At 51.2% G+C, this 22,246-nt stretch overlaps 1 protein-coding gene across 1 annotated transcript; it reads left to right on the top strand.

Annotated features, from left to right (window-relative positions):
- Positions 1–1,650: 1,650 nt before the first annotated feature.
- LOC147124805 (uncharacterized) lies at positions 1,651–19,719 on the top strand. Its single transcript, XM_085985144.1, has 3 exons — positions 1,651–1,663; positions 15,509–16,082; positions 19,077–19,719. Exons 1-3 carry the CDS (start codon positions 1,651–1,653, stop codon positions 19,447–19,449), a joined length of 960 nt encoding a protein of 319 aa, XP_085841270.1. The 3' UTR covers positions 19,450–19,719.
- The last annotated feature ends 2,527 nt before the right edge of the window (positions 19,720–22,246 follow it).

Genomic DNA, 22,246 nt, shown 5'->3' with positions numbered 1-22,246 from the left:
TCGCAAAGGGCCTGCCCCACAGGCATATCCATCATCTTCACAGAATCACAGAATCACAGAATCTACAGTGCAGATAGAGGCCATTTCGGCCCATCGAGCCTGCACCGACACATATCCCACCCTATCCCCGTAACCCCACGTATTTAATCCCCTAACACTAAGGGTCAATTTATCATAGCCAAATCAACCTAACCTGCACATCTTTGGACTGTGGGAGGAAACCGGAGCACCCGGAGGAAACCCACGCAGACACAGGGAGAATGTGCAAACTCCACACAGACAGTCGCCCGAGGCCAGATTTGAACCCGGGTCCCTGGCGCTGTGAGGCAACAGTGCTAACCACTATGCCACCGTGCCACACCATGGCAGGATAAGGGGGAGGGGGTGGATGGGATTCCCACCTACACACCTGCATAGTCCCAAATTCCCCAGCCCCAGTCAAAGCCACTGAAGTCGTGGCACGCGCCCGAAAGCCCCTGCCCACGACTCAGACAGAAAGGACACACACAGAAGGGTGCCCTGCCACCACCAATGGACCAGGGAATGGGCTGGTACTAGTGCCGACAGAACAGGTGCTATACCAAGGGGTACACTCTGCATTAGCTTCCGTGATTTTAAACCTTACCAAGGTACAGTTACCTGAGTGGTGCCCCACAGAGGCAGAACAGCTATACCAGTCCCTGTTAAGAGAAATGTTCAGGAAATTCTACGAGTTCGATTTTGCCAAAGTAGACAAAACAGAACTATACACTACACACACTGAGTACTCTAGCAACACGCGGAGACAAAGAAGAGGAACCTGGAATGATGTTTTTACTGCATATAACACAGGATCCTCTGTCATCAACAGCCTGGATGACATAGAATTGCAGACACAGATAAACAGTTTGAAAACACAGTTACGAAAAATCTTAATGGATGAAAATACAGCAGTAGGCTCAGAGTTACACGAGGACCAAGCTATGACGATCCATTTAAAAGAGATCATTGCTGAGCTGGAGAAGCACGCTAAAACTGTAAATGCCCTCACAAGAGAGGACAAGAATGCTTCAGATCAGGCTGCACAGAACAAGGTGTGCGTATTGTACGGGGCATTGTTGCTAGGTGAGGGCCGGAGTAACCTGGAGGATTTAAAACAGGGTTTAGACCCGTCCTGGATCAGCAACAAGCACCGCGCAGCCCTCCACCCATTTGAGAGTGCATTGAGCCCGTGTCAACTCTGGCTAGCTTCTGAGGCCTACCCTGTCCCAGTAGATTGTGGGCACTCTAACCACACTATCATGGGAATAGTAGTGAGGATGCCGGTAATGGGTGGGACAACCCGACCCGCACCGATATACAGGGTAGAGAACATTGGAGTCATTCAAGGGGGTGCACACATCCGTTTTACAGCTGTCCCACCTTATGTCATAAAGTGGGAGCACGCATTGACAGTTACTGACCGGAGCCGGGGAGCACACTTAACACTGTGTCCCCAGCACTTGAACGCCTATTCTAAACCACAGTGTGGGTTTAAAGCTGCTGGTGCACGACCTATAAACTGTACCATGGAGGTAATGGCACAAGACCATGTTCCCCCACAGGTAGCATATACAGGAGGTGGGACATATTGCGTCACCACCAGTGCGCCCCACTACCAACTTGGACTGCATGACTGATGTCGGTAAGTGACAGCATTTTCTGCTTTAAAACCGAGGCAGAAGTTCAAGTGGCCCAGGAACGGATTGTCCCCATTCCTGAACCCTCCACTGTTCACCTCAACCTAACAAAAGATTTTACCAACCTGCAAAAATATGTAGCACATTTCGGCTTGTAGGATTCGCAAAACTGGACTTTGTATTAATAAGGGTCAAATGGCAGAAGAGGCCATGATTTTAAAAACTGTTTTAAAAGAAGCCCAGAAAAAGGGGCATACAAAATGGCCACCATACCATGTGACCGGCTTATTGGGACACTTTAAAATGGTTCCTGCGAATCCTCAGACAGCTTTGTGGATTCAACCCACAGTAAGTTCTGGAAGCCGTTTCTGAGAGAACGAAACCAGACCCACACGTATACATATGGATTAGATGCAGATCCAGTCAAGATCGGCCTGGAGACAGAGGCCATCTAAATGTTGACCCAGACAAAAGGGGACAATTTCATATTCATGAGAACAGCATCGAGGACTAGATAACGAGATCAGCAGGACATTAAAAACAATGATGGTCATTCCAGACCAGAGATGGGTCTTTACCGGCCATCTAAAACATTTTAAAATATAATAACTACCCCGCTCTGCTCCCAGCCCGCCAAAAGTTAAACAAAGACTAACCTGATTTTGGGCGGGAAGTGGAGGCTCCTGAAGGAAAAGTATAATTGGAGGAGTTGGAGTTGTACAGACTCCGCAGACACACACGACCGAGTGGCAGTGGAACAAGAGGAGTGGGTTTGGGAGAAGAGCAACAAACTCCTCTCCACCATCGGAGGAGGAAGAAGAATTCAGCCAACATCAAGAAGGCCGTTCGAAGCCAGCGTCCCGCCCCGGGGAAAAACATCGGGAGATCATCGACCATCCCCGGGCCATTGCCGAAACGAGAGGCCATCGAGCCAACTTGGGAGAAGAGACAAAAAAATAAAACCCCGAGAGAAGAAACCTTCCAGCCACTCCGGCTCGGGAAGAGACGAAAAGTAAACCGAAGGAACCTATATGAAGACCAGCCCAAGGCTCCTCTGACCAGGGTCGAGCCGACGATCCTCGACCCCGCCGACATCCAGGCCCGCCAGTGTCCAGCCGGCCCGACCCCCACCTCAGGAGAGAGGTGTGGCGCAGCTCACAGGGGTTCCACGATCCACGAGGAGACGGGGCACCTGAAGGGATCAAAACGCAGACTTGTTTTCAACACCTGGTACTTCCTTGTTGGATTGGTGAGCATGTTTCTGGCCCTTCACAATCAGATCTAGATAGGTTTAATAAGGGGGTGGATTTAAGGGTACAATTAATTGGAGTTGTTTTCCCTCGATGTTCCGTGTGTTTCCTTATTTCATGATGATCTTTGTAGAGTATAGGATGCCTGTATTTGCCTTAGTTAGTATTGTGTCGTTATGATTTGTTTGTGTTTTTCCCTCCCATGTACTCTCTTATCTGCTTGCATTTGATTTATTTTTCCATATGCAATAACATTTCATTTCGTTTCTTCAAACTTGGTCTCCAAGAGTTTTCTCTACATTATAGTTCCTGCCCCAAATTCCAGAATATAGAATTTAAGAGGCGAGTGAGTCGAACCTGTTGTGTATGTACTTTTAAGGGAATAACTGGTCTTAGACTGCAGTACCGGCAGTGACCACCCCTGTATAAAAGGCCCTAGCAGGCTTCTGTATTTTCAGTCTGACGCTGCCTCCTGTTCAGTAAAGTACCTGTTAAACTGTTCTGCCGAAGTCCGTGTATTATTGAGGCGTGGACTTTACAGCGACGACGAGTTGGTTCGAACTCACCTGCAGTGTGGCATTATCTCATGGGGATCTCGCCTGAGAGGAGGGTCCTGGAAGGTTGTAGTCTGAGCAACGGGCGTCGACTGAGGGCAACCGCCCAAAGAAATCATTGGTGTTCGGAGAATTGCGGGAGAGACGGTGGTTCCAGCGAATCGTGCTGGTAGCAGGTAGCGCGCTCACCCTTCCGGACTGCGGCGGGCTCAAGCTCGATCGAGCGGCTCTACAAAAAGGGCCGCGCAGTGTCGCCGGGAAAAGAAAACAAGAGAGAAAGGGTGGAGCGCACAGGGCGCGGTCGGTGCTCAAGAACAGGACAGCGGAGAGAAACTAAACGGGGGGGAAGGAAAGCGAGACGCGCCGAAGCTGCGGGTCGCCGCCATTATCCCGTAGAATGCTAGGAGCAGCGTGGCAGTAAGGGGAAGAAGCAAAAGCGTGGGAGGCGCCATTTTATCCCGTTGGGGAAGAAGCAAAAGCGCGGGAGGCGCCATTTTATTCCATTGGGGAAGAAGCAAAAGCGCGGGAAGCGCCATTTTAAATTGCCCAAGATGCCGAAAAGTGGCAGTATCACTGCTTTTGACAACGAGGTAGAAGACTGGACCACGTATGTAGAAAGAATTGAAGTGTACTGCAAGGCAAATGAGGTGGCCGATGGAAAGAGGGCGTCGGTATTATTAAATCTGATGGGTGCGAATACGTACGGCCTATTGCGGAATTTAATTACCCCAGCTAAACCAATGGAGAAAAGTTTTGAGGAGATTGTTCATATCTTACAGGAACACCTAAGCCCTACACCACTGCTGATAGCAGAAAGATTCAAGTTGCATAAAAGAAACCAGCACAAAGATGAAAGCAATGCTGACTATCTTACGGAACTACGCAAGTTATCGAAGCACTGCCAGTTCAGAGCAGGACTGGCAGACACCTTACGGGATAAGTTTGTTTGCGGGCTCCAGAGTGAAGGAACCCAGAAACGACTACATTCAAAAAAGGACCTGACGCGAGAACAGGCTTTCAGCGTGGCAGTATCCTACGAAGCAGCAGCACAGGGAGCTGCAGAAATACAACAGAAACCATAAGAATACAGCGCTAACGAAATGGCGTATGGAGCCGAAAAGTGCTATCGCTGCTGCAGAACAACCCATGAGCAGAAGGACTGCTGGTTTAAAGACAAAATATGCAGGCAATGCGGAAAAATGGGACATATAGCAAGAGTCTGCAGGTCGGGAAAGCAGACCAACATGACAAGAGCTACTAAGGAACAGTACAGGAAAGTAAAGAAACTGACAGATAGTAGTTCAGAAGATCAGGAGAGTGATAAGGACTCCGGGAGCAGGCGACTAAGTTGTTTAAAGTTACACAACGTGATCGCAAAAGAAGATCACCAAACCATTTGGGTCACCCTCATGATAGCAGGGTCCCCAGTGAAGATGGAATTGGACACAGGATCAGCCCTAACTGTTATGAATCGACGAGATGACGTCGCACTTGGATGTCTGTCACAAATTCTATCTGACGCGGAAGAGGTGTTCCAACAAGGACTTGGGACTCTAAAAGGAGTAAAGGCAACCATAAAGATTGAGGATAACGCAACCCCAAAATTTTTCAAGGCCAGACCGGTGCCATACGCGATACGCCCAGCTGTGGAAGCTGAACTGGAGAGTCTGGAGCGTTCGGGGGTGCTGTCTAAGGTGGACTGGAGCGAGTGGGCCACACCCATCATTCCTGTAATGAAGAAAGCATTGAGCAGCACGCCTGGGGAGCCAAGGAAAGTTCGCATCTGCGGGGACTTCAAGGTGACTGTGAACCCAGTCCTGCACACAGTACAGTATCCGCTTCCGCGGATAGAAGATATTTTCGCCTCACTATCTGGAGGGAAACGTTTTACAAAGATTGACGTGGCTCAAGCGTATCTACAAATGGAGGTGGAAGAAGCATCTAGGAAATACCTCACGATAAACACTCACAAAGGCCTTTACCAGTACAATCGACTGGTATTCGGGGTAGCATCGGCCCCGGCTATTTGGCAGAGGGCAATGGAACAAGTCCTGCAAGGGATCCCGGGGACCCAGTGTTATTTGGACGACATCCTGGTTACGGGCGAAAATGACAATGAACACCTTGCCAACCTGGAACAGGTGCTCACGAGATTGCAGGAATATGGGCTACGAGCCAACCGTCCCAAATGCGAGTTCTTCAGGAGACAAACCTCGTATTGTGGCCACATGATTGATGAGTAAGGGTTGCATAAGTCGCCGGACAAGATTGAGGCTGTAGTCAATGCTCCAGCACCGGAAAATGTGTCGCAACTGAGGTCGTTCCTCGGGTTGGTGAACTACTACCATAAGTTCTTGCCGAATTTATCCACAATTCTGCACGCACTGAATGCCCTGCTTCAAACTGGTGTAACATGGAAATGGAGTGATGAGTGTAAGCGTGCCTTTCAGGAATGTAAATGCCTAATCACTACAAAAGAAGTATTGGCCCACTACAACCCAACACTGCCGATTCGGTTGGCATGTGATGCATCACCTTACGGCATTGGAGCGGTGCTGTCACACAAATTCCGTGACGGTTCAGAGAGGCCAATAGCCTTTGCATCGCGCTCGCTAACCTCAGCTGAGCGTAACTACGCCCAGATTGACAGGGAGGCCCTCAGCCTGGTTTGGGGGGTGAAGAAGTTCAATCACTATCTGCACGGGCAGAAATTGACCCTACTGACTGATCATCAACCCCTGGTTTCAATTTTTAACCCAAAGAAGGGCGTTCCGGTGATGACGGCGCAACGGCTGCAAAGATGGTCACTTTTTCTCGGGGCACATCAGTATGACATAGAGTACAAAGGTACGAAGCAACATGGAAACGCTGATGGGCTGTCGCGCCTACCATTGCCTACGGCGGAAGAAGCACCTGCAGTGGACCCTGTGGAGATATTCCATGCAACCATAGCAGAATGTTTGCCTGTTACAAACGCAAGTATTGAGAAGGAAACACGAAATGACCCAACACTCTCTCGGGTATATGATTTGACGGTGACGGGATGGCCAGCATATGGCGACTCACTGTTGCCAGCTTTCTCGCCAAGGAGAGAACAGCTGTCAGTGTGCTGGGGAACATTGATGTGTGGATCCCGAGTGGTAATTCCACCCAAGTTGAGAGTTAGAGTGCTCAATGAGCTTCACAAGGGTCATCTGGGAGGGGTAAAAATGAAGAGCCTAGCCAGGGCGTTTGTGTGGTGGCCGGGAATCGATAAAGAAATCGAGGATATGACCAAGAGATGCACAGGATGCCAGAAGGTCCAAAATGCTCCACTACAGGCCCTGCTACATCCATGGGAGTGGCCTTCATCTCCATGGCAATGGGTACACATTGATTTTGCTGGTCCATTTAAGACTCAATGTTTCTAATCGCTGTGGACGCCCATTCGAAATAGCCAGAGGTCATTAAAATGTCCTCCACCAACACGGAGAAAACTATTGCAGTCCTAAGGACCATCTTCACCAGGAATGGGTTGCCAGAACAGATTTGTTCCGACAATGGCCCACAGTTTGTGTCTGAGGATTTCCGGAGGTTCCTGAAGAATAATGGGGTGAAACATTACACATCTGCCCCATATCATCCAGCCACAAATGGATTGGCTGAGAGGTTTGTTCAGACCTTTAAAAAGGCCATAAAGGCAATGTATAATGACGACATACCACTGCAACACAAGATGGATAACTTCTTGTTTGCTTACCGGAATGCGACACATGCAGTAACCAACCAAACTCCAGCCGTACTGTTTTTCAACCGGAGACTAAGATGTCGCTTGGATTTGCTCAAACCAAACATAAGACGAGATGTTGAGGATAAGCAGTTCCAGCAAATAAATGAGAAGCCAACCAGGAGCTTCAAGATAGGGCAACCAGTCTTGGCCCGCGACTACCGAACAGAAAAATGGCAGCCAGGAACGATATGCACGCAGCAGGGACCACTAATGTACACAGTGGACATTGGAGAGAGCATCGTGAGACGCCATGCTGACCAGATACTAGAGTCACAGGAACAAGCCAAACCTATGCCACAAGCATGTGCACCTGGTAATGAGCCTGAAGTACAGATTGCGTCCACCTCAGAAGCAGGGGTATTGGAAGCTGACGAACCAACCAATGACAATGAGCCAGAATTGACTCCACCGCCAGAACAGGATACTCGAGAATGGCGCTAACCAGTCAGGATCACGAAGCCTCCTCAAAGACTGAACTTATAAATGACTATTTCAGTTGATGTATATATTGCTGAGAAAATTGTAATTGTAATTAGTTATTATTTAGTTGTTAAATGAATGTTATGTACTGTTAATCTAAAAGGGGAGGAATTGTTGTGTATGTACCTTTAAGGGAATAACTGGTCTTAGACTGCAGTACCGGCAGTGACCACCCCTGTATAAAAGGCCCTAGCAGGCTTCTGTATTTTCAGTCTGACGCTGCCTCCTGTTCAGTAAAGTACCTGTTAAACTGTTCTCCCAAAGTCCATGTATTATTGAGGCGTGGACTTGACAGAACCACTCAAGGCTTTACTGTGCAAGAGAGAGAGGCCTCGAGAGATAGAAACCTCTGTGGTCTAAAACCCCTTGCAGAAAATGGTGACCGCGGCAGGATTCTGGCAGCAGGTTTGCAATGCAGTAGATCCAAGTTTGAATGGTCGAAATGCAATGGATGAGAGGATAGCGGATTATTTCTTTGGCAAAGTAAATCTCACTAAGCAGTGGATTTCCGATCTCTTACTGGATGGGCGTCCGGTGGACGCAGCCATCAGGTGGACAGAGAGCAAAGAGCATAAGAAGTCAGTGGAGAAGGCAGTGTGGCTGATGTGTTACAAGAAGCAGGTCCAGATTTTGGACTGGGTCATTGCAGCACAGGCAGCCAAGATCACAACCCAGGCAGCAGAGATAGAGGAAAAGGCCATGGGAGGGGAAAAACTCATCACAGCACTTCACGCGCTGAATCAGGAACGCCAAGTGGTAGCTAGTCAACATCAGGCTAGAATAGAGTAGCTGGAGTGCTAGGTTACTGAGGCAAAGATTAATGAAACGAGGATACGGGAGAGAAATGCCCGCCTCGCACAACAGCTAAGAACGCAGGAGGAGAGAGTAGTGGAGGTTAAGGCAGCTTACAAGCTAGCCCTCGAACACGGGTTTGAGAGCACAGACCACGGCCCCTGCCAAAAGACCATAGAGGACCTAAGAACGGCCCTGGTAAAGGCAAAAGGCATGGTGTGTCTCGTCAGCCCGAAAGCTAGTCACATGGACTTTTTATAGCAATCAAAACAGTCGATTCCAGCTGAGGTAATTGTGGTACCAGCCACCGAGCCCTCAGCACCGCCGAGCTATAGTGAGATTTGGCCGGAAAAGGAGGGGGTAGTGAAAGAGGAGGTAGCCGAGGTGGAGTGTGAGGAAGAACCACTGGTAGCAAAGCTGGGACTGGCACCATTGTGTCCCACTCGGCACCAGAGATTCGGTCCCAACGCTGCCGATGGCAGTATCAGACCCCACCAGGACCAGCTCATGGTGCCCTACGCTGGCCTGCAATTAAGGTCCATAGTGAGCCACCTCGCACGACTCACCGTAAAGGGAGATCCCACGATTCATTTCAGGGAGATAGAGGAAACAGCAGCCATTAATGACTATGATGATCAGGAACAGGTGAAACTGTTGCTTTTCTCCCTGGATTGCACAATCCTTCAGTGCCTCTCAGAGGATAGTATGAGGGGACGGAAAGGGTATATGGATCTTAGGGAGGAAGTTTTAGAAGTAATGGGAGTGGACGACGGTAGTCCGTTCGACCGTGTAGAAGGGACTGTGCAGTTATCTGGAGAACCCCCACGGGTTTTCGCAGAAAGGCTGTGGCCAGTGTATCGACGCAGCTGTCCGGGTATGCCTGAATGGGCTGCAATGAGCGATGAATGGCAGGTTCATTGGCTCCGTTGCTTGGTTACCAACAGCTTGCCAGAGATACGGTCCCTAGCCAGATCTTGGTTTGATCCCCAAGGTCCCGGCGTCACGGAGGAGACGGTACTCCGTCAGCTAAATGTTGCGTACAAGAATTGTAGAGGTCAGGAAACACCTCCCCAGAAGGGAAAGGTGCATGAGGCAAAACCCGCAGCCCCAAGCAAGAAGGAGTGGCGTCAGGAGGGGAATCGCCCTGTCCAAGCTAAGCTCAATTGCTATGGGTGTGGGAAGGATGGACTTTGGCGCAAGGACTGTAGAAATCCGTGGAAGGATAATAAAGGGAGATTTCCCGCAGCCCAAGCCCAAGCCCAGACCGCCGCCCCAGCACCAGCCAAAACCCAAGCCGTAGCTCCTGCCCCAGCGCAAGGAGCTGGTGCGGTTATGGATCCCGCTGCGATTGAATCAATTTTAGAGACAATGCGGTCTCTGATGATTTTGCAGGGGAAAATAGCTGTCACCACCGGTCTTGTCGCTCCCGAAACCCCAACCGCGGTGCCCAAATGACTAGAGCCAGCACAGCCCATTTACTTGTGTGCGCTGCGATACGATATATGGAGGCGACCCCTCGTGGAGATGGAAGTGCAGGAGGTAAAAGGGACCTATTTGTTGAATACGGGGGCATCGTGCACCGTGATCCACACAGATAACCCCACCGCCTCGCCTCTGTCCACCGGGGTTCCATATATTCTGTTGGGCTTCACAGGCAAGGAACAGGCTGGCGCACATTCCATTCCCCTCTCCATTCATTTAGGACCACTCCGCACCAAGTGGAGGTGTATACTGATGAAGTGGGAGGTGGAGAATGGGAAAGGGATCCTCAGGTCCGATTTCTTGGTCGAACACGAGATCCTCGTGGACCTAAGAAAACATTGTCTTTGGGGAGCGGGTAAGGGTGAGCCGGGCAAGGTAGTCGTCATCCCAGGGGATGGAGAAAGAGGGACCCTGTGTACCGTGAAGCCAAAAGAGGGCTACGACCTCGAACTCATGGTCGCAGGCATCCCACAAGATTTGCAGGCATTCGTGTCCGAGCACCGGACTATATTTACCACTCAAGCACGATTGCGGGAGGGTCACCGGGTTTGAGGTCAGAGTAGATGGAGACCACATGGCCCGACCCCAAAAGCAGTACAACTTCCCCCGAGAAGCGGAGCCCGACATGGAGACAGCAATATCTTTACTGGTGCAGTAGGGCGTGTTGAGACCGATAGTCACCCATGTGAACTCTCCGTTATGGCCGGTGAGGAAACCGGATGATTCCTGGAGAGCCACGGTGGACAACAGAGTCCTCAGTAGCAATATCCCAGCCTGCGTGCTGACAGTAGCAGCAGTTGCCGACCTGATAGGAAGTATTCCAGCCTCCGCGACCACGTTCACGGTACTGGATATTTCTAATGGGTTTTGGTCCATCCCTTTAAGGAGGGAGGATCAATACAAGTTTGCCTTTACTTTTAAAGGGCAACAGTACACCTGGAACTGCTTGCCACAGGGTTTCCACAACAGCCCCAGCATTTTCCATCAATGCATGGCAGGGAGCTTAAAAGAGTTCAGCCAGCCCAATCAGCTAGTGCAGTATGTGGACGACCTGCTCCTGTTCACAGACTCGAGAGAGGAGCATGGCCCACTATTGGCCGAGTTATTGGAGCTATTAGGTAGAAAGGGTTTCAAAGTGAACCCAAAGAAGGCACGGATCGGCCAGCAGGAAGTGAAATTCCTGGGTCTGACCATCCGTGCCGGTGAGAGAGCCATAGATAAGGCCAGACGGGAATCGGTGCAAGATCTACCGATCCCCAACACCGTAACGGGTGTGAGGTCCTTTCTGGGACTGATCGGGTACTGCAGAGACTTTATTGAGGACTATGCAGCCACAGCAGCCCCGCTGCCCCGACTTCTACACAAGGGAGTGGAGTGGTCCTGGGACGAGGGTTGCCAGGCAGCATTTGAAAAACTCAAGAGAGACTTGCAGACCGCGCCAGCCCTGGGGGCCACACATGGGGGAGAGGAGTTTTTCCTGGAGGTAGCGGCTAGCGGTGATAGCTTGAGTGCTGTACTGCTTCAAGAGCGACACGGCAAGCTGAGGCCAGTGGTCTATTCCTCCAGGGTGCTCACTGATGTGGAAAGGAGCTTTTCCAATTGTGAGCGGCATCTCCTGTCCACGCATTGGGCTGTGAAAAGATCTCTGATCTTCACAGGCACCTCTCCCATCACTCTCCTCACCCATCACACACCTACCCGAATGCTTCTAGATGGAAGGATTAAGGATGGGACAGTAAGCAGTGCACGCATTGCGCGCTGGACCCTCCTCCTTTCACAGATGGAGCTGAAGGTGAAGGGTCTCTGCGAGCCCAAGCTCGCGGCCAACATGGTATATCCCGGAACAGCCCATCGGTGTTCCGTAGAAGGGGTATGGGAGGTGGACGTAGGTTTACGGGCCAGGATACATCCCACGGGCCGCGAGATCTACGTGGACGGGTCCAGCACGGTATCAGCTGGTGAACGACTCACAGGGTGTGGAGTTTATGACCCCGCTGCAGACATTGCCCTGGCGATTAAGCTCCCCAGCACCATGAGCGCCCAGCAGGCTGAACTGTCTGCGGTAGTGTACGTTATTACACACCCCGAGATCTTCCCCACCCTCTACATGATTTGCTCGGACAGCATGTTCACATGCAACTCGTGTACGGAGTACCTAGCCATCTGGTCCCGCCGCGGATATACCTCTGTGGACGGGCGACCTTTAACCGTAAAGGCCCTGTTAGAAAAGATCTTAGCTGTGGTGGGAGAGAAAGGGGAAGCCTTTATCCACAAGGTAAAGGCCCATTCCTCCATGGAACTCCGCGGCGAGGGTAATCAGCAAGCGGATACGCTAGCCAGGGAAGGTGCCCGCACCGGCATTTTCTGGGATCCCTATGGGTCCAAACCCGTGGCAGTAATCCGAGGCAGGGATGGGACTCAGGGTACCACAGGGGTAACACTGCCCCCAGACCTCAAGACCGTCCAAACCCTAGATCCCGCCCCAAAAACAGTCCTCAAGGCCATCACTGAGGGCAAGGAAGTAGAGGGTCCATACGGTACAGCAGCCCTCTCCATCAAGGAAGGCATGCTGTTCCGAGAGGAACAGTGGGTTGTGCCGCAGCAGCACCGGAGGGAATTCCTTCAGCTGGCCCACGAGGGTCCAGGAGCAGGACACCCCGGGCCTGAAGTCACCTGGCAACGGGTGGAACAGGCGGGGTGGTGGCCGGGACTTCGGGACGATGTCCGTGAGTTCTGCGCCAATTGCCTAGTGTGCGCTGCAAACAACCCAGACGCCCAGAAAAGGAAGGTGCCCATGGGGCACATCAGGAGAGTAGAGGGACCATGGCAGGCGATACAGGTCGACTACATCGGGCCCCTGCCCACCGCCCAGGGAGGCTATAAGAACTGCCTTGTCCTGGTGGATGTGTTTACCAAGTGGGTGGAAGCCTTCCCATGCCGAACAGCCACGGCACTTAGTACTGCCAGGATCTTGGTCAGGGAGGTGTTCTCGCGGTGGGGACTACCACGATTTGTGGAGTCTGACCGAGGGGCTCATTTCCCTGGCCAAGTGATGCAGGACACCCTCATGCTCTTAGGCATTGAAGGGAAGTGGCACGTGGCCACGATCCGCAGTCATCTGGGATTGTGGAGCGCATGAACCGCACCTTAAAAGAAAAGTTGAGGAAGGAGACGAGGGACTCGCCCCTGAAATGGGTGGAGGCCTTGCCTCTAGTCCTCATGGGGATCCGGGCTAGCCAGTCTAAAAGTACGGGGTACTCCCCGCATGAATTAATGACTGGAAGAGTCATGCGAACCCCCACCCATGTACTAGCCCCGGTGTTCACTGAGGGGCAGCTCCGAGAGTTAAATCGGGACAAGTTTGCCCGGAACCTTTTTGAGCGCCTGAAACAGATCTATGGGCAAACGGCTGGGAACATGGGAAGGCAGCATCAGGGCAACCGATTGCTGCTTGAACCCCGAAAGGCACATGAGTGGGAAGTTGGAGATCAGGTCATGGTGAGAAACTATGCCCGAGTAGGGAGTTTAGAACCACTGTACATGGGGCCCTACAGCATTGTAGACAAGGCCAGCCCCATGGTATATGCAGTGAAGTTGCCCTGGCGCACTAAATGGTTTCACATCAATCAGTGCAAACTGTTTAAACCAGGTGCAAGAGTATCAGCAACCGAAGCCAGGTCTGAGGGTAAAGATCCTCAGCCTGAGGCGTGCGATGAGCCACAGACCACACAAGCTGGCGTTGTAGCCTGCTTGGAAGGAGAAGCTGCCCCGCCCACCTGGGGGGAGGCTTCCCCTATGGCCTGGGACTCGGACGAGGAGGAGCCCGAACAATAAGGCCCCACCCTCGACACGATTCTGGAGGAGGTGGAGTCGGAGGACGGAGGTCCCGCCCTCGACTCAAGCGTGGGGGAGGTAGAAATTGGGGGCAGAGATTCTCCACCTGTAGGAACAGGTGAGGAGGAGTCGCCTGCCACAGACCCAAATCCCGAAGGGGCGGAGCCTGAGGGGAGGGAGCCGAAGCCCACAGTCGTGGAAGAGCCACGGGCTGTGAGAGCTAAAGTCCCACCCGAAGGTCCACTTGCCAAGGGAGCCTGCCCAAATCCCAAAGGGTCGGAGCCTGAGGGAAGGGAGCCGAAGCCCACAGTCGTGGAAGAGCCATGGGCTGTGAGAGCTAAAGTCCCACCCAAAGGTCCGTTCGCTAAGGGAGCCACGCCCAAAGTACCTCTTCGCAGGTCGACTCGAACGCCTCAGCCAGTAAAACCTTGGCCCGAGTCCCCCGCTCCCAGTAAACGCCGACCTGAGAAATCATTGACAAAACGCAGTCCCCGATTAACAGCAAAAGGCTACGGGGAACCCAAGCCACAGGTCACTGCAGCCCCGCCACAGGGAGTGGCGAGCTGCAGTCCAATCAGGGATTAGGCAAGCCGCCCGGGGACGGGCGGCACTGTACATAAGTTAAGTTTAAGTTTAAGTTTAAGGTGTGTAAATATTAAAATGATTAGAGTTTAAGTAGTTTTAAATCTGTCCAGTGTGTGTGTATTTTTGGATCGAGGTTGTAACGATCAATAACATGTCATTCTATAGTGGACACAATGTGGAGCCGTAGAGCTGTTTTTAGCTGTATGTATAAGACTACACTACCCAGCTATATATATATTAAACTACATTACCCATGAGGCACTAGGCTACCCACAAGGCAACAGTCAAGATGGCAGCCTACACACAGGAGCACACATGCTGCATCTCTACAGATACTGTACCTAGAGAACGTGTACTGAATAAATGACTAGCTAGAAGCTAGCTGTGTTCATAATAAGAATGTCTAGTTATTAATGAACATAACATGGTACCAGGAAGGTGAAGATCTGCAGAAAATTGTGAAAAGCGACATGGAGAATGTGAAGCCACCAGAGCGTTTGAATCTCACAGAAAAAATTGACTTCAATTGGCAGACTTTTAAACAGCAATTCGAACTCTACATTGCAGCCATCGGATTTGGTACGAAGCCAGACGCAAGGAAGATAGCGTTGCTGCTCACGGTTGCAGGCCCACAGGCGATAGAGTTATTTAATACATTTGTATTTAATCCAGCGGAGAACAGAGAAAAATTAGAAGATGTGCTAAAAAAATTTGTTGCACATTGCTCTCCCAAAAAGAATGAGACGTATGAAAGATACTGTGGTAAACCACTGTTATAGTTATCACTGTATATTGTTCTCACTGTTCTCACTGTCACATCACTACACGAGGTCGCCTCTTGTCGCACTGTTATACCTGGGCTGACCACCTCCGACTCCGCCCATTACCTGCCCAGGTATAAAGGTAGCTGACTGGCTAGTATTCCTCCCTGTTGGATCGGATCACCCACGAGGGTGGGCTCTGTTATTTAGCCAATAAAAACCTTCAGTTACGTTCTTAACTCGTCGCCTTTTATTGGACTAATTGATAGGCATATCAATTTTATTGACTAAATTTTAAAGATGTCTGATAATGAACAGCAACAGCAAGGAGCTCACCCAGCAGCACAGCAACAGCAGCCTCCAGACAACGGGCCACACCAGCCGGCTTGGCTGCAAGCCTTGAAACCACCATACCTGGATCTAAACCCACAGGCACCAAACTCAGCCAACGACTTCAAACACTGGCTGGACTGCTTCGAATCGTACCTGGAGGAAGCCGTCGTCCCTCAGAGATCCAAACTAAGAGTCCTGAAAGCCCAAGCGAGCCCGAGAGTATATACACTCATCCAGGACATGACTACGTACGACGACGCCATCAACCTACTGAAACAGCAGTACCGGAGCCCGGTAAACTACATGTACACTAGGCATCTCTTAAGATCTCGCCAGCAACAGCCAGGAGAATCGATAGCTGAATTTTCACGAGCGCTGAGACAACTCGGCAGGAACTGTGACTTTAAAGCGGTGACGGCTACTGCGAACATGGAAGACAATGTCCGCGACGCCTTGGTGAGAGGCCTACGTTCCGACTACACACGGCAAAGACTGCTTGAAGCTAAGGACATAGACCTGGACAAGGCCGAAGCCCTCGCCCTCACCCTAGAGGCCACCCAGCAAGACCAGGAAGCGTTTGCCAGGTACTATTCGCGACCCTGGGACTCGGGCCCGACCCCCACCCCACCACCCTTCACAGCGCTGCCCCCGGGACCTACCTCAGCGTCTGCATCACGGATCCGACCGGGCCCGCTAGCCCCGGTACCGGCCCCGACATCAGGCAACCCCGATCGGGCCGCTGGCTGCTTCTTTTGCGGCCAGGAGAAGCATCCGAGGTCGCGCTGCCCAGCCAAAAACTCGACCTGCAAAACCTGCCTCAAGAAAGGCCACTTCTCCAAGGCCTGCAGAAGCAAATCCTCAGAAGCCAGCAGTGCCTCATGCGAACCCTGGGGGCGGCCATCTTTGTGCGGGGCAGCCGAAGCCTGCAGAGCCTCATGGGAAAACCAGGGGCGGCCATCTTTGTGCGGGGCAGCCGAAGCCTGCAGAGCCTCATGGGAAAACCAGGGGCGGCCATCTTTGTGCGGGGCAGCCGAAGCCTGCAGAGCCTCATGGGAACAGCAGGGGCGGCCATCTTTGTGCGGGGCAAACGATTTAAACAGAGCCTCATGTGAACTACGGGGGCCGCCATCTTCGCCGCCATCTTGTCATGACAACGACGCGCTCATCTACACCCTAGCTTCCGTGACCCTGGATCAAGCCCGCCCGCACCACCTGGCCAGCTCAATGATGGACATCAAAGTCAACGGCCACGCCACGACCTGCCTGTTCGACAGCGGAAGCACGGAGAGCTTCATCCACCCAGACACGGTGAGCCACTACTCCCTCCCCGTCCTGCCAACGCGCAGCCGCATCTCGATGGCATCGAGGTCGCATGCCACAGACATCAGCGGCTACTGTGTCGTGACATTGTCGGTTAAAGGGACAGAGTATAAAAATTTTAAACTCCTCGTACTCCCCCAGCTGTGCGCTGCCGTCATACTAGGGCTGGACTTCCAATCCCACCTCCAAAGTGTAACCCTAGCATACGGTGGACCCCTCCCCCCACTCACAGTCGACAACCAGCGAAAGTTAAACCGCCCACCGCGTAACACCTGCAGCCTATCCACCCTCAAGGTACCGCCACCTTCCCTGTTCGCTAACCTCACCCCCGACTGCAAACCTGTCGCTACTAAGAGCAGGCGGTACAGCGCTGGGGACAGAGCCTTCATTAGCTCTGAGGTGCAGCGACTCCTGAAAGAGGGCATTATTGAGGGGAGCAGCAGCCCCTGGCGTGCCCAGGTGGTGGTAGTCAAGACCGGCGACAAAAATCGCCTGGTTATCGACTACAGCCAGACCATAAACAGATACACCCAGCTGGACGCATACCCCCTCCCCCGCATATCGGACATGGTCAATGAGATTGCACAATACCGCGTATTCTCGACCATCGACCTCAAGTCGGCCTACCACCAACTCCCCATCAGCCCGGAGGACAGCCAGTACACCGCCTTCGAGGCGAATGGCCGCCTCTACCAATTCCTTAGGGTCCCCTTTGGTGTCACCAACGGGGTCTCGGTTTTCCAACGGGAGATGGACCGGATGGTTGACCAGAACGGACTACAGGCCACTTTCCCCTATCTCGATAACGTCACCATCTGCGGCCGCAACCGGCAGGACCATGACGTGAATCTGGAGAAATTCCTCCGTACGGCCCAACGGCTGAACCTCACCTACAATAAGGAGAAATGCGTGTTTAACACAGCGCGCCTTGCCATCCTTGGCTGTGTAGTAGAGAACGGAGTCATCGGCCCCGACCCCGAAAGAATGCGCCCCCTCATGGAGCTACCCCTCCCCCACTGTCCAAAAGCACTTAGGAGAACCCTGGGGCTTTTCGCCTACTATGCCCAATGGGTACCCAATTATGCGGACAAAGCCAGACCCCTCCTGAAAACCACATCCTTCCCCCTCACGGAAGAGGCGTGCGCGGCCTTCTCCCTCATTAAGGGAGACATAGCCAAGGCCACAATGCACGCAGTGGATGAGTCAATCCCCTTCCAAGTGGAGAGCGATGCATCCGACTTCGCCCTAGCCGCTACCCTTAACCAGGAGGGTAGGCCGGTAGCCTTCTTCTCAAGGACCCTACAGGGCCCCGAGACCCGACACTCGTCGGTCGAGAAGGAAGCCCAGGCAATTGTGGAGGCAGTACGGCGCTGGAGGCACTACTTGGCAGGCAAACGATTTACCCTCCTCACCGACCAACGCTCGGTTGCCTTCATGTTTAATAACAAGCTGAGGGGCAAGATCAAGAACGACAAAATCTTGAGGTGGAGAATCGAGCTTTCCACCTATGATTATGAGATCTTGTACCGGCCCGGTAAACTGAACGACCCCCCTGATGCTCTTTCACGCATTACATGCGCCAGCGCGCAAAGTGATAGACTTCAGACCCTCCACAATGACCTCTGCCACCCCGGAGTCACCAGACTCTACCATTTCATTAAGGCCCGCAACCTGCCATACTCCATCGAGGAGGTCAGGACCATGACCAGGAACTGCCAGATCTGTGCTGAGTGCAAACCGCACTTCTATAAGCCGGACAGAGCAAGCCTGATCAAGGCCACCCGCCCCTTCGAGCGTCTGAGCATCGACTTCAAGGGGCCCCTACCGTCATCCGACCGTAATGTGTACTTCCTCAACATCGTTGATGAGTACTCCCGTTTCCCCTTTGCCTTCCCCTGCCCAGACATGACCAGTAACACGGTCATTAAATGCCTGAACAAACTCTTCGCCTTGTTCGGGTTCCCGAACTATATACATAGTGACCGGGGCGCCTCCTTCATGAGCGAGGAACTCCGTCAGTTCCTATTGGAGAGGGGTATTGCAGCAAGCAGGACCACCAGCTACAACCCCCGAGGGAACGGCCAGGTGGAAAGAGAGAACGCGACGGTATGGAAGGCCACCCTCTTAGCCTTAAAGTCTAAGGGCCTCCCAACCTCCCGCTGGCAAGAGGTCCTCCCGATTGCGCTGCACTCCATCCGGTCACTACTTTGCACTGCCATTAACACCACCCCCCATGCCCGAATGTTTGTCTTCCCCAGGAAGTCGACTACGGGAACCACCCTACCAACCTGGCTGACCTCTCCGGGACCCGTCTTGCTGCGAAAGCACGTGAGGGCCCATAAAACGGACCCCCTGGTCGAGAAGGTGAACCTCCTGCACGCCAACCCCCAGTACGCCTATGTGGCTTACCCAGACGGACGGGAGGACACTGTCTCCTTACGAGACCTCGCACCCTCACCCCCCCCTCCCAACCCCCCGAGTCCAGCCGAGGTAGACGGCATGCCGGAACCCCACGAGCCTTTGCCGACTACGCAGACACCAGCTTTAACACCGGATAATGTAACACCGCCGCTGCGACGATCGGAGAGGCTAACGAAGCCTCCGGACAGACTGACATACCAGAGCTGGTAATACACTTCACCCCGCCGGACTCTAATCTAAACAAGGGGTGAATGTGGTAAACCACTGTTATAGTTATCACTGTATATTGTTCTCACTGTTCTCACTGTCACATCACTACACGAGGTCGCCTCTTGTCGCACTGTTATACCTGGGCTGACCACCTCCGACTCCGCCCATTACCTGCCCAGGTATAAAGGTAGCTGACTGGCTAGTATTCCTCCCTGTTGGATCGGATCACCCACGAGGGTGGGCTCTGTTATTTAGCCAATAAAAACCTTCAGTTACGTTCTTAACTCGTCGCCTTTTATTGGACTAATTGATAGGCATATCAGATACATCATCCATTCTCAGACACAGCAACAAAATGAGACTTTTGATAGCTTTATAACTGATCTGAAACTGAAAGCACAGACATGTAATTTCTCTGAGCTGAAATCATCCATGATTCATGACCAGATTGTGTTTGGTATTCATGATAAAAAAGTCAGGGAACGTCTGTTGAGAGAAACCGAACTAAATTTGGAAAATGCGGTGAAAATATGCAAAGCCAGCGAGCTAGCTCGAAAGCACACGAAGACTTTCAGTGAAATCAATAATGATGCGATTGTAATGAGTGAAAATGCTGCTGTCGGTGCTGTGTCCTACAAGGGGAACAAACGTGGGCAGAACAGAAATGAAAAGCAATCGGAGGATGAAATTTTTAATTGTAAACGCTGTGGTTACAAACACCAGTTAAGACAATGCCCAGCGTTTGGAAAAATGTGCACAAAGTGTAATGGAAAGAATCACTTTGCCAAACAATGCTTTTCAAAAGTAAAAACAACGAAAGGGCAACAAGTTAATGTGATTGAGGACACTGATTTAAGTGAGACATTTTTTGTAGGAATGGTGTCATGTGACGATATCAAAAAAGATACAGAAAATGTGCAGCCCTCAGAAATGGACAATGCTGAACATAAAGTCAATGCAGTAAAAGTGGACAAATGGATGATCCCACTGCAGATAAATGGAGCATTAGTTACATTGAAACTGGACACTGGGGCAAAAGCAAACTTAATCAGTATGAGTGACATAAAAAATATGAAAGAAAAGCCCAAAATACAGAAAAAGTCAGTACTACTGAAGAGCTATAATGGACAGAAAATAGATAGCTTAGGTGTATGCAGACTTAAAGTGACAGTCAAAGAGAAAGTGCATCATCTCATGATTTCTGTTGTGGCTGAAATACTTGATTCGATACTAGGTGACAAAGCTTGTGAAGACTTAGAACTGGTCAAGAGAGTCTACCATATAAACTGTGCCATAAGCAGACCCGATGACTCAGGTGATGAAGCAGAGAGCCCATCAAGGATGAAAAGGCCAAAGGGTATCCATGTCTTCAAAAAGCCTAGTTTCTCCAAGAAGAAAGAAAAAGACTTTAAGGTAAAAGAGAAGCCAAAGGAAGAAAAACACAAAGAGGAAAAACACAAGGAGAAAAAGTCCAAAGATATAACCGCAGCAGATGTTGTTAAGCAGTGGAAAGAGAAAAAGAAAAAGAAGAAGCCTGCACCAGAGCAGGAAGCAGTTCCGGTGGATACTCCTTCTTCCCTCAGGCCAATCTTTGGTGTTCCATTAGCCGAGGCTGCTGAGAGGACTATGCTGTATGATGGGATCCAGCTGCCAGCAGTTTTTCAAGAGTGCATTGACTACATTGAGAGTTATGGCATGAAGAGTGAAGGAAACACTGAAACCCCGTCCAAGCAAAGATCGCAAGGAGACCTCGATCTATACAAGAGCAGATTGATGACAATGCCGCAACTGCATCTTGTCATTCACCGCCAGAACAATCTCATGAAGACACATCAGACTTACCCGTGCTGAGAAGATCCACATGTGAAGTAAATGATCCTGATAGTCTTAATCTTTGAGTACAATGTAAAGCTTTGAAAATGTGTTGAGTGTTTTGAAAATGTTTATGTTTATAGAGCACTAACAAAAGTGTTACTGATATTATCTTTATTGTTTTCTTGAAAGTTGATTGATATTGATTTTGTTAAACCTCAAAGAAAGGGGGATGTAACGATCAATAACATGTCATTCTATAGTGGACACTAGCTGGAGCCGTAGAGCTGTATATAGCTGTATGTATAAGACTACACTACCCAGCTATATATATATATTAAGACTACATTACCCATGAGGCACTAGGCTACCCACAAGGCAACAGTCAAGATGGCAGCCTACACACAGGAGCACACATGCTGCATCTCTACAGATACTGTACCTAGAGAACGTGTACTGAACAAATGACTAGCTAGAAGCTAGCTGTGTTCATAATAAGAATGTCTAGTTATTAATGAACATAACAGAGGTCGAAAGACCCGATCATGCCATCACCTAAGCCAGAATCTCTCGGGAGCCTGGCTATATTGTGTGATCTGTTACAGGAGCCAGAAAAGATGAGAGGGATCCTCGTCGCGTTCATGACAATCGGGTGGAGCTGGGCCTATCGGGGCCGCACTAAGGACTCCACCATTTACGGGTGCTCTGGCAACAGAGGCCCCATCGCGACTGATGGAACCGGCCCAAGGGACGCTGAAGAGACTGCCACATACTTCCATGAAGGAAGATGGCCAGGCTGGCTGGGGTCGAACTCTACTGAATACTCCAGCCAGACGGCGTTTGTGTACAGATAAACGTCTCTGATGTGCCCCAGGGTGCGGATCATTGCACCCAGAATAAGCATCACCGTAGGAAGGAGGATTTGCCTGGAGTGCAGTGGACATGTACCTTTGGATCGTTGGTGGTGGCTGCGCAAGTTGAGCAG

Source organism: Somniosus microcephalus, chromosome 1 (genome assembly GCF_052327205.1).
Source record: "Somniosus microcephalus isolate GS21.2 chromosome 1, FLI_Smic_1.0, whole genome shotgun sequence".
Classification (NCBI taxonomy): domain Eukaryota; kingdom Metazoa; phylum Chordata; class Chondrichthyes; order Squaliformes; family Somniosidae; genus Somniosus; species Somniosus microcephalus.
Note: the sequence above shows the minus strand (reverse complement) of the source record. Positions and strands in the feature narration are given on the sequence as shown.

Bases quoted from the DNA above. Each gene is read 5' to 3' on its own strand.
- LOC147124805 (XM_085985144.1), top strand. The intron at 16,083-19,076 runs GTACTATTCGCG...TGTCTTCCCCAG, and splicing joins GACCAGGAAGCGTTTGCCAG to GAAGTCGACTACGGGAACCA.